The following is a 13,142-nucleotide window of genomic DNA, read 5'->3' on the forward strand; positions in this document are numbered from 1 at the left end:
GACTCACATTTACAGTGTTTTCCATCCACGTCAAGTCTGTAATCGGGTCGACAGCGACACTGGAAGTGACCTGCGCTCTGCTGGACGCAAACATGTTCACAACCGCCGTTTCCAACACTGCAGGAGTGAACAGCTACATAGACACACAGAGGTAAGAGCTGACAGACAGGTGAAGATGGTTTCAGAAGACAACACTGGGTTGTTATTTTTCAATTTAAAGATGAAACGTCATAATAAAGGAGAAATTCTTGGTGTTTCAGTGTACTGTCAACATTGAGAGTGGAATGATCAGACATGCTCCAATGAGTTCAAAGTGACATCAATGACCTTCTTTTGGGGTAAAAACAAAACCAACAATAACTTAAGGAACTCTTTAAAAATCACTTTAAACACCTCAATACAAAGAAATCTCCTCCAGACAAGATACATCTATAATGGTGAAGTTTGTGTGACAGGAACGCAACTTGTTGCATTATTAGTCTCTGCTTCCCTTCTCGTTGTTACTTTTAGTGTGTCTGATTTTCTGTTACTCTCTCTTTTTCTTTTACCTTTGAAAGTGTAGCATGCACTAGTTTAATGATAGTGTCATATTTGGAGCTTGAAAGCCAAGACGGGTCATTATGTGTCAACTCAACCAAAGGTCCCCGAAAAATTTGGTTGCCAAAAGATAAAAATAAATGATGATTAAAGCCAAAATATTAAATGCCAAGGATCAAAATTTACTGAGTAATCCATTGTAGAGGGGGGTCAAAATGACAATTTCCGCCACTGATTTTGGAGCAAAACTAAAGGACAATGTTTTCTTTTTCTGTCCTAAAAGTAGTGGGGGAATTTGGGACCATCCCACCAAGTTTGGGATCTCTACAATTTACAATCTCTGACACCCACACACTTTTAGGGCACAATAAGAAAATCAGTACAAATACAGTAGACGTTCAGAACCCTATTTTAAGTCAGAAGTGCAAAATCAATGGGCATGGCCATGAAGTGTTAGTATTTTCTTGCAAGCATGCACTAAGTCTAGGTGCAAGTGGGTTTGGCGAAATCACGTGCGCAATGCGCTAAAGGGCTGGGTCAAGTGCAAGTTAATTCTGAGGTTCTTCTACGGTTATTGCACCATCTGCGTCTTATTATATAGTCCATTCCCTGTCAAACACCAGCAATGTAAACAAAGACAGCACACTCATAAGAAGTTGGTAGTGTAAATAGACTGTATGCAATGAATGAGAAGAACAGAAATATGACAGTGACAAGCTCCTTTTTTAAGCATAGAAAATATAATTATCATCAAGATTTGGATGTACTGTTCGTTCCGGTAAATTATAAGGAATGTAAGTATTATTAATAATTTTCATCTACTGACAAACAAATCATAGCTAGTATTTAAAGTGATTGTATTGGCACGCACTTCACTTCTACTGGTCGATTTTGATTTTGAAACATTTAATTAATTTATTGAAACACAAAAAAAAAATTCTAAATTCAAATTATACTTCAAATGAAACGAAAATATGATCAAATGGTTTAAAATACCATAAAAACCCAAATTTAGACTTTACGCTGAAAACAGACATGCTTTTGAAATGTCTTAGCGCAATGACCTATTTCTCAATAAAATGGAAAATTGCACTTTGTGCCACTTCATTAACATAAAATACACCCACAGTTTGCGCAAACACTCCCACCCACGCCCACTTGCGCTTTGCTCTGGCATGAAAATTGTGCTTAGAATAAGCGCGTTCACGAAAATTGACGTTGCGCCAGTCATTGGATTTTTATAGAGGTTATTTTTATAGTTTCTACATGTGTTAGTAAGACGATCTAAGCCATCATTTATAACTTATTTAATATCCTATTTCTGTATAGAAAGTCTTGTAGTTAATGCTTCTGAGTCCCATCATATTTCAACTAAAACTATAATATTCCTAACCAATATTAAGCTAGTAATTCATGATAATTAGTGCTGGCTTTACAAAGCTGTTATTAATTGCTAATATCTTGTTTTAAAGACAATGTGACCCCTTGTTCTTAAGTGAAAAATCTACCTGCTCAGATTGTTGCTTTGTTTTGCATTTATTAGGTGACATTTAAGTATTTTACTAAGTTGTTACTAATGAATTGCTAAAATATTAAAATAAAGACCATGTGGCTTCCAGTTCTAAAGTCAAACTTTTACTTATACAAGTTGTTGATTTGAATCTTACAGTAATCCAAATCTCATTTGTCTGATAGAGCCACTTCCAGTTTAAACTGAGTTCAGTTCAGATATCTGGAAAACTTTAGTCCTAATGCAGGGGCCTGAAGCTTTTATAAATTCAGTTAGAGGTTAAAAGAGCAAATCTCTTGTTTATAGCTGAATCAAGCTGTGTCATGCTTTTGTTCATACACTGTAACTCACACTAATAATATTAGACATGATTGCAGAAGCCATTTTTAACACATTTGTAGCTCTCAATATTTTTTCCAGGAGTCTGGAAAATATTCTGATCCTTAAGAATTAAACAGGCTGTTTGTGTTACTGTTCCTTTAAGACTTGAATATGTAAATATGTAAATAACCTCTTTTTAGCTAATCTTTGCACACTGGCCCAGTAATATTACTTTTGGAATACAAACATTTCTCTTACATCTATATCATATATACTGTAGATTTGTAGTAGTCTGAGAATTATAAAGGAAAATTGTTAAAATCAAAGCTGGTCTTCCCTACATCGAACATTTCAAAAGAGCAAGAAAAATCCTGTTTTCCATGATCCGATCCATTTTAAGTCATATTTACAGTAATAATAGGCCATTTAAATTGCCCAGCAATTGAGTCTGTAAAATTGAAGTGTCTATTAAAAGTCAGAAGAAGTTAACTTATGAGAATTTTGTTGCAATATATGCTTAAGTATATTGCATCATATAAAAAGTAGAATATGGTATATTTTCTCTAAGTTTTCCTGTTTGCTGTCCATCTATTGCTTTATTCACAGGTTTTGCTGACTGCATGTCTTACTGATGCAGGTGCGTCCATCCACATGCAGTCGAGAGCCAGCGTTACACTGGCAGTGAAATGACCCCCTGGTGTTCACACACTTGTGCTGGCAGCCGCCGTTATGCACCTGGCATTCGTCAATATCTGCAGGAGAATGCACACATACACAGTTTATTTTTCAATGCTAAAATTTCCTTTCCTGTACAGTACAGCAGATTAATATGCAGAGTCAACTACTGTATGAGTGAACCATTCATGCAACTTTGCAAACTGACTTTTATGTGCCAAATTCTACATTTCACCACAGTTTTCTGGTGAAATGAACACTAGCAACAACTTTGGATTTGTTGTTTTGTTTTGCACTTCATGGCCACCAGTTTTCAGACAGATAATGCCCCATTGGCAAAACTACTGTCTCTTAACTAAAGCTGAGCATATGCTCTTTCCCATGTCATTTGACTTCATGAGTCTAAACTCCATTAAATTCACAGGAAACTTACGTACAGTATAGTATATGGTTAAGTATATCAAAAGAACAACCGTGACACTTGTAAACATACTCTACAAAGCTGATCTTTAAAACATATATAAGAAGTCAATGAAGAAGCAACCTCTCAGCAACACAATTTCCCTCTTGGTATTTGACTCACATTGTAAGGACCTTTTGCATATTCATGATGGATTTGTATTAATGTCCAACAAACAGTCTTTGTGCTTTGCATGATATCTTGTGATTATTTTCACCCTCTGGCTTCCTATTCACCCATAATTAAGATTGCACAAAGGTAAACAGTCAGATGGTTACAATTACCATGTTTAGTGCCAGCTTTCCTATAGAGTCAAAATTGAGCTCAGCTGGTGAACTACATAAAAAGATTGTTACCAGATATAAACAAATCCATTTTCTTTAGTCCAACTGAAGAAGTGTTGTCCAATACCAATGTGAATAAACTTTAACCTTTTTGTTTTTCATTTTATAATGGCAAATTGTTTGTTCCATTTGACATCTAGTACAGGATTAAAGCTACTGTAGGAAAACGGGTGTAAAAATCTGCTGTGATTTTCCTATGTAGCGTTCATAGGGCTGCCATTAGCAGAATAATAATAATAATAAATAAAGCTGCAAGAAGCAATTACGGGGGCCAAGCACCAATATGCAAACAATTTGGAGGCCAATTGAGGTCTGATTGACGTGTATACATGCTGGACGAAGTCAAACTACAATCGCATTATCTAGGTCTGTTAACCTGACTTAAAAAAAAATCAGACTACGAATTTGGACAAAATCATTATGTGACATTTTAAAAAGACAAATTATTGTTTTAGTACGACTGAAATGTAGTTTTTAAAGTGCATGTAAATGTAGTGAGTAACAAAAAGCTGGTCATTTGCATATTAAGGGTCAAAGGTCACTCTTACATGAACCTCGTTTGTTCTTCTTGGACTCTGTGGCTTTATTTTATATGTTAGTAATCATGGTGATTTCAGTTAAGATCCATATGAGAAACAATTGAGATGGATCCGGCATCTTTCAACAAATCACTGCAGATTTTGGTTGTAAGAATTGCTTTGAAATTTATGCATTTATCAAAAAATCAGATATGATCATTTTGATGATTATGGCAGCCCTTAAAACCTCAGTATCTGGCACTGCTCTCTAAGAGTTCTGGTTCAGCTTCGCTCACTGGAAGCCCTCTAAGTTTGGGGTAAACCACATGTTTGAGAAATATGCATGCTGATTCTAAGCCACTGATTCATCTGTGAGCCAATCCAGGAAAGCTGAGAGACTTACTTTCAATGTTCAGAGCCCACTGCTGTTTAGTTTGGGTTTTAATTGAATTACCAAGATATGTTTCCATGCACTGGTGAAACCATTTGGTTTGGCTTCTCTTGAAAACTCTGGAACATTTCAACAGTATTTAAATTTGATGTGCATCTTGAGATGATCCGTGCACACTGAGTCAGCAAAATAATTTCTTAACCCTGTAAAGCCTGACATATGAAAGAATTGTCAGAAAATACTCATTTTTTTGACATTACACTGTTTTTGTACCACTTTACAAACTATAAAAAGAAATCGTAAAATAATTTTTTTTGCATGTTTTTTTAATGTCCATACATGCTACATATTATCAGATGTATTATCAGATGACTCCCTGGGCTTTTCAGAGATACCACATTTTTGAGAGTTTGGCCATGACAACTTCCTCTCCTTGGTCTATAAATATGGATTGAAATCAAATACAATATGAATAATAAAAATAATAAACAAATTATCATATGTAATTTTTGCACCAAACACTAAATTGACATTTAAAAAAGGGAAATTGTAAAAAAAAAAAAAAAAAATTGCTGGTTCTCAGGAACTTATGGTAATATGACATCATAATAGCTTGTAATATAAAATAATGAGACCTTAATAATGACAGGCTGTATATATGAAAATACACATAAATATTAGTTCACACTTTAAATATATCTTATAAAAAGTATGTCAGAATTTTCAAAGCTCTGCGATTTATTTATTTTATTTTATTTATTTTTTTGTGGTGGGCATGAATGTAACGTAATGGTGATTGAGAGATATCTCAAAAGCATGTTGTATCATATTTAATACATGAAATTTCAACTGGCTTTTTCAATAAAATAATATACAAAATTTTAACCAAGCACAAGTTACTTATATTCAGCAAATACATTTTAAAACACCAGTAACAATACAGTCATTACTTTCACTTTTATTTTATTAAAATAAGCTCTCATTTATCCCAACATAAGAGTCAATTTTCGCATAAGTCCGCCGGATCGATAAATGGATTGATATAAAAATTGAAACCACTTGTTTTCACAAATAACCACTAGATGGTGCCATAAACATGTGAAACTTACATCCCATACATTTTTGGCTTTTCAGCTTAAACAGAGCGTGAAACAGGAGCTATCAAACGTTGTGTATCATAGTTGATACATACAGTGTTATAGGGCTAACAGCATTCTACTCTGCCTTTTCAAATGCTGATGACAAGCGATCACATATGGCAAACATGATTTTGTAGGTTAATGATAACTGTGGCAGACTATATAAATATATGACATTTCAAATATAAGTAGTGTTGTTTGCTAAGGCAAGTATCACTATTAAGGCCTCATTATACTTGTGTGACGTCATTTAGAACAAAATCTGGAAAAAAAAGAAGGCGTTTTTGCGTTTGTTTTGGTGGTTCGAAACAGCTCGCTGGGGCAAACATTTATGAAAACTTATGACTGGCTGCTAAACACTTTCTTACTGCCATTGTCCACGTTATTGGTAGGTGTGACCTTGAGCTCCACCTACCTTGAGGCCTTCAGTTAATTGACCCTTTACTAAGCTCCACCCCCCTTGGTTATGGTTGCTCGCTCTAATGAATGGGAGATTGCCATGAATGACGTGGTTTTTGGCAAAATATTCTCATAAATGGAATGGATAATATTTTTACGTGGGCTGGTATGAAGAGTGACATTGTAATGCATATCTATCTGAAGTTTTTTGTTAAAGAAATTGTTAAATAGCACAGTAATTTGATTAAAAACTGGAGACTTTGAATCAGAATCAAGGCAAACGATTATTACAGTCACTTGAAAAGAGAGAAACTTCATTTAATAGTGATTACACATCCAATAACATTAGCGTAAGTGAACAGAACTGTCTCATGATGTCTCATAACACACTCATTTTGATCCTGTGAACTGTTTATTTACTATTGCTTTTACTATGACTTGAATCAATACATAAATTAATTAATGTTCAGTTATTAGCTTTAATTTACTTTGGAGCAAATGCAGATGTCGTTGCAGATGTTATATGTTCATTTGGGAATAAGAGCTGACACAGTTTAATCCATTATATGCTCTTCTCCAGATTTATTTAAAGAAATGTTTTTTTTTTTTTTTTAAAGAAAGAAAAACACTACGAGTATCCTCTCTGGGTAACTCGTGCCTTTATTACAAATGACCCGGCAACAATGTGTTTTATATTTTTTGAATTATTTTGATAAAATCCTGCTTAAATGTACTCAAACACACATTAATTCCATAGGCTCTCATTGGAAAATAGCAAACATGTGTCAGAGTAAAGGCGGCAGGGCAACAGTTGCTAAGACAGGATTGGTCAGAAGCGCTTTTAAGGCGGGGCTTAGCAAAGAGTCAATTCTGTTTCTTCAGTCAAAATCAGTCAACATGAACTCACTGGCCTGTAGAGTTATTAGAAATTTGATGGAAATACATACATCTGAACAATCATTCGCTTAGAGACATTTTACAAGACCATGTCATACAATTTTTGTTGTTGTTGTTGTTGTTGTTGTTGTTGTTTAATTAGTCTACAAAAGGAATAAAATCTACTCAAGTGCCCATTCACTCATGTGCCATTCACACATCTGCCCAAAGTAAGATATGCCTCTAACATCATTCTTTTGTCTTTATTCTGCACATTAACACTTTTATAAACTCATCTTTGCAATAGTATCAGTGTCATCATAAATTACAATTAAAGAGTGTAATCGGTGCATATTATGGCTCCATTAGTGTCATTAATTCCGAATTTAAACAAGACAAATAATCTTTTTTCGACTGCATATATATTATTTCAAATCACCTTTGAGTGGTTAACACAACTTCTTTTACTGACCTCGTATGAATTCTACTCATAGAATGAGGCACAAAGTCATTGATAACACATTGTAATGTCACATTAGTTAAGGTTATACACGTAGTGTCCTCATATTAAATGTACTTCTAAATGCCGTCCCACAGTGGTGTGGTGGGTGTCTGATTATTCGGAAACAGTATACCGTTGCTCGGCTGTTTAGAACTTATTTTACCCCTGAACAAAGAAAGAAGAACTTCTCCTGAAGTACATCAAGGCCTTTACTTGCTCACACATAGGGTTAGGGATTTATTCATGTTATTAGTAGTAGTATTAAACTTTGGAATGTAACTTGTCCCCCGGTCAAAATGCAACCACCTAGCAAAGTACAATCAACCACCCAGAACATCGTATCAACTACATATCAATGTCCTAGCAACCACCCAGAACACCCTAGCAACTATTCATCACCATCCTAAAAACTACTTAGAACACTTTAGCAACGATATCAGCATTCTAGCAACCACCTTACGCACCCAATCATCTGCCAAAACACTCTAGCAACCACAACATCTTAGAAACACCCAAGAACACCCTATCATCAACTTCCTAGCAACCACCTAATACACCCTATGAACCGCAAAACAATGTGCTAAAACCCACCCAGAATACCCAAGTAACCACACATCAATCTCTTATCAACAACCTAGAACTACCTAGCAACTACACATCAACATCCTAGAAACCACTTAAAACACCTTAGCAACCACATCAATGTTTTAGCAACAATCTAATACACCCAATTGTCTGCAAAACAACATGCTAAAACCACCCTGAACACCCTAGCAACCACACATCAACATCTTAGCAACCACCTACAACACTCTAGCAACCATCTTATACACTCTGTCATCCGCAAAACAATGTGCTTATAAACACTCAAAACATCTTAGCAACCACATAGCAGCACATTGGCATCACACTAACATAGTGGCATCAAGTTTTGCACAAGAAAATGTAAAAATGTAGTTACAGTCTTATGAATATTTTAAAATATACAATACACAATATTTTTATTTTAGACACAATGGTTTTCCATTCTATAACAGTACAGAAAGGGACAGTACCAAGCGAGTCCCCTATGACTTTGAGTTTAAATGGGCCAATAAAAGTGCTTACTTGGTATCAGATGTCCCATATGGAATCTGTTTTATCCATGGAAGCAATGTGGCCTATGACAGCATCTCAAATAATGCCAACAGCCAGAATAATAGGTGGCATCAATGGGATAAAAAAGAGCCCCGATACAGAGAAGACAAAGCATGAGCCACCCTCTCATGATTCACAGGAGGAATCAAATAATTGTAAATATTTTATTAGTCTGTGATTGTCAATAGAAGGCAAATGAAGGAGATACTTGAAACAGTATAACAGCAAAAGTTGGAAACACAAGTTTTTACTCCCTCCCAGTACTTCTCTCTCTTGCTCTCTTTCTTCCATCATGTGTGTCTTGCTTAAGTTTTTCACCTCCCTTTTGGACAAAAAGTCTCTCTCTCTCTCTGTCTGTCTGTCTGTCTAACTCTATGACAATGGAATGCAATGGATTTCTCAAATTTAATTAATTTACATAAATCATTATAACAAAGACATAAACTGATAAGAAAGCTGGCAGTTTTCATACTGTATCTGTGCAATCTGTATATTTTGGCATTGCATGCAAAATATGTGAAGCAGGATTTTGCTTTTATATGAAAGAGTTCAAGATCTGAACCATCTGTATAAGAAATACAAATATCTGAAACATCAGAAAGATGAATTAATCTTGCAGTGGCATTTCTCCGATAGATATAAATAGCCAAAGAGCAGTATTTTCTCCTGGGGCCAAACACATTGCAGTCAAACATACATTGAAAGCCTTCTATATACAAGCAGAGAAACTGGGTTAAAGTTTGACAAAATTCCCACATTCTTCAGTGTATTTGAAGATTTTACCAGCCACATGATTTATTCGATGATTAGGTCATGGCATAAATAAATGGAAAATAGTGCATGGGAGTATGGATATTATTTTGTGTAGATCAATGCTACACACAACCATCACAGAATATTCCATAATTCTCAAGAATTAAATAGTTCTCGTTGACTCACTTCAAGTGGTGTTCAACTGCACTTTCACAAGTAGAAACTTGGAAATTTAAGCTCTACAAGTTGAATGGAACACAGCGATTAGTGATGCTTACTTCAAGAACAAGGCTCTGATGCTGGCATACAGAACAGTCACTGGGTCTGCTCCAGTGTACCTAAAATCATTTCTGCAGAGCTACGTTCCCACCAGAAGCCTGCGGTTGGCTAATGAGTGGCGCCTTGTTGTACCAACACAAAAAGGTCCCAAAACACTTTTCTGGACTTTCGGTTTCACTGTACCACGTTGGTGGAATGACCTTCCCAATGCCATCCGTGAAGCAGACTCACTCTCTGTCTTCACAAAAATGGCTAAAAACACATCTTTTCAATGAGCACTTAACCATGCACTCATATATATATATATATATATACACAGTTGTGCTCAAAAGTTTGCATACCCTGGCAGAAATTGTGAAATTTTGGCATTGATTTTGAAAACATGACTGATCATGCAAAAAAACTGTCTTTTATTTAAGGATAGTGATCATATGAAGCCATTTATTATTACATAGATGTTTGGCTCCTTTTTAAATCATAATAATAACAGAAATCACCCAAATGGCCCTGATCAAACGTTTACATACCCTTGAATGTTTGGCCTTGTTACAGACACACAAGGTGATACACACAGGTTTAAATGGCAATTAAAGATTAATTTCCCACACCTGTGGCTTTTTAAATTGCAATTAGTGTCTGTGTATAAATAGTCAATGAGTTTGTTAGCTCTCACGTGGATGCACTGAGCAGGCTGGATACTGAGCCATGGGGAGCAGAAAAGAACTGTCAAAAGACCTGCGTAACAAGGTAATGGAAATTAATAAAGATGGAAAAGGATATAAAAAGATATCCAAAGCCTTGAAAATGCCAGTCAGTACTGTTCAATCACTTATTAAGAAGTGGAAAATTCGGGGATCTCTTGATACCAAGCCAAGGTCAGGTAGACCAAGAAAGATTTCAGCCACAACTGTCAGAAGAATTGTTCGAGATACAAAGAAAAACCCACAGGTAACCTCAGAAGAAATACAGGCTGCTCTGGAAAAAGACAGTGTGGTTGTTTCAAGGAGCACAATACTTGTTGAACCCTCTCCAAACATAGCGCTTATAGTTGTGACCATAAAGCTCTATTTTGATCTCTTCACTCCAAATTACAGTGTGCCGGAAGTTGTGAGGCGTGTCAAGGTGTTATTTTTTAGGCATATTGTAACCGGGCTTTTTTGTGGCATCGTCTTTTTCCAGAGCAGCCTGTATTTCTCCTGAGGTTACCTGTGGGTTTTTCTTTGTATCCTGAAAAATTATTTTGGCAGTTGTGGCTGAAATCTTTCTTGTTCTACCTATCTTGGCTTGGTATCAAGAGATCCCTGAATTTTCCACTTCTTAATAAGTGATTGAACAGTACTGACTGGCATTTTCAAGGCTTTGGATATCGTTTTATATCCTTTTCCATCTTTATAAAGTTCCACTACCTTGTTACACAGGTCTTTTGACGGTTCTTTTCTGCTCCCCATGGTTCAGTATCTAACCTGCTCAGTGTATCCACGTGAGAGCTAACAAACTCATTGACTATTTATACACAGACACTAATTGCAATTTAAAAAGCCACAGGTGTGGGAAATGAACCTTTAATTGCCATTTAAACCTGTGTGTGTCACCTTGTGTGTCTGTAACAAGGCCAAACATTCAAGGGTATGTAAACTTTTGATCAGGGCCATTTGGGTGATTTCGGTTACCATTATGATATAAAAAGGAGCCAAACAACTATGTGATAATAAATGGCTTCATATGATCACTATCCTTAAATAAAATACTTTTTTGCATGATCACAACTGTATATATATATATATATATATTACTCTGCAAAAGTTTTAGGCACTTAAAATATTTCACAAAAACATTTGTCTTAAGATGGTTATTTATGTCTTCAGCTTTAGTGTGACAATAGGAAAAATACATTTTAGACTCCCAAACATTACTTCTGCAAATAGAAAAGATTAGAGTAGACGAACATGGCACTCTGCATGAGATGGCATGGCCCCCACAGAGCCCCCCACTGAACATCGTGTCAGTCTGGGATTACATGCAGAGACAGAAGCAGTTGAGACAGCCTAAATAGATAGAAGAACTGTGGTGAATTCTCCAAGAAGCTTGGAAAATCCAATCTGCCAACAACCAAGAAAAACTGTGTCCAGGTGTACCTAGGAGAATTGGGGCTGTTTTAAAGGCAAAAGTGGCCACACTAAATATTGATTTAGCTTTTTTATGTTTACTGGACTTTGTATGATGTTAACTGATAAATGAAAACTATTTATGTCATTATTTTTGAAGACATCCTCACTATGCAACATTTTTCAGAAGTGCCTAAAACTTATGCACAGTACTGTGTGTGTGTGTGTATATATATATATATATATATATATATATATATATATATATATATATCAAATGGCTTTTATTGTCATTTCAACCATATACAGCTAGTACAGTACACAGTGAAACGAAACAACGTTCCTCCAGGACCATGGTGCTACATAAAAATAACATGAAACAACATAAAACAAACACAGAACTACATGAGACTACACAGAACTACAAGACCTACACATTTCTACATAAAGTGCATGTGCAAACGTGTGCAAACAGTACAAGATGGTACAATAATTGCTGAAACAGGACAATAGGCACAGTAAGAGAGTGCAGTGCCGACCAGTACACAGTTCTAGTGTGAAAGTGTCAGATGAAACAGGTAGTACAAAAAGATATTACAATATAATAAAAAATGCTGTGAACGTAAACATAACATACTATGACATAGTATTCAACAGATAAGCTTATACTATATATGGACATAGCAGTTACTGGGGTAGCAGTAACTTTAAGTACAATATTTTATGAATACAGTAGCTGCAAAAAAAATTTGTGTAGATAATACAGAAATGTGCAAAATTGCAAAGGGAGTCGGATGGTGTTCAGTTGAGTGTGTGTGTGTTGTCAGTCCAGTCTCTGAGTGTTGAGGAGTCTGATGGCTTGGGGGAAGAAACTGTTACATAGTCTGGCCGTGAGGGCCCGAATGCTTCAGTACCTTTTGCCAGATGGAAGGAGGGTGAAGAGTTTGTGTGAGGGGTGCGTGGGGTCATCCACAATGCTGGTGGCTTTGCAGATGCAGTGTGTGGTGTAAATATCTGTGATGAAGGGAAGAGAGACCCCGATGATCTTCTCAGCTGTCCTCACTATCCTCTGCAGGTTCCTGCGATCCGAAATGGTGAAATTTCCAAACCAGGCAGTGATGCAGCTGCTCAGGATGCTCTCAATAGTCCCTCTGTAGAATGTGATGAGGATGGGGGATGGGAGATGAGCTTTTCTC

The 13,142-nt window shown here is 36.0% G+C and overlaps 1 protein-coding gene across 1 annotated transcript in view; it reads right to left on the reverse strand.

Moving 5' to 3' along the window:
• LOC127427847 (multiple epidermal growth factor-like domains protein 6) overlaps positions 1-13,142 on the reverse strand; it is a 133,542-nt gene that overhangs the window by 63,648 nt on the left and 56,752 nt on the right. Inside the window, exons 6-7 of the mRNA XM_051675678.1 lie at positions 2,998-3,120; positions 8-133 (exon numbers count right to left, since the gene is read on the reverse strand). Coding sequence (XP_051531638.1) covers positions 8-133; positions 2,998-3,120 — 249 coding nt within the window. The remainder of the gene's footprint in view (positions 1-7; positions 134-2,997; positions 3,121-13,142) is intronic.

Source organism: Myxocyprinus asiaticus, chromosome 37 (assembly GCF_019703515.2).
Source record: "Myxocyprinus asiaticus isolate MX2 ecotype Aquarium Trade chromosome 37, UBuf_Myxa_2, whole genome shotgun sequence".
NCBI classification, from domain to species: domain Eukaryota; kingdom Metazoa; phylum Chordata; class Actinopteri; order Cypriniformes; family Catostomidae; genus Myxocyprinus; species Myxocyprinus asiaticus.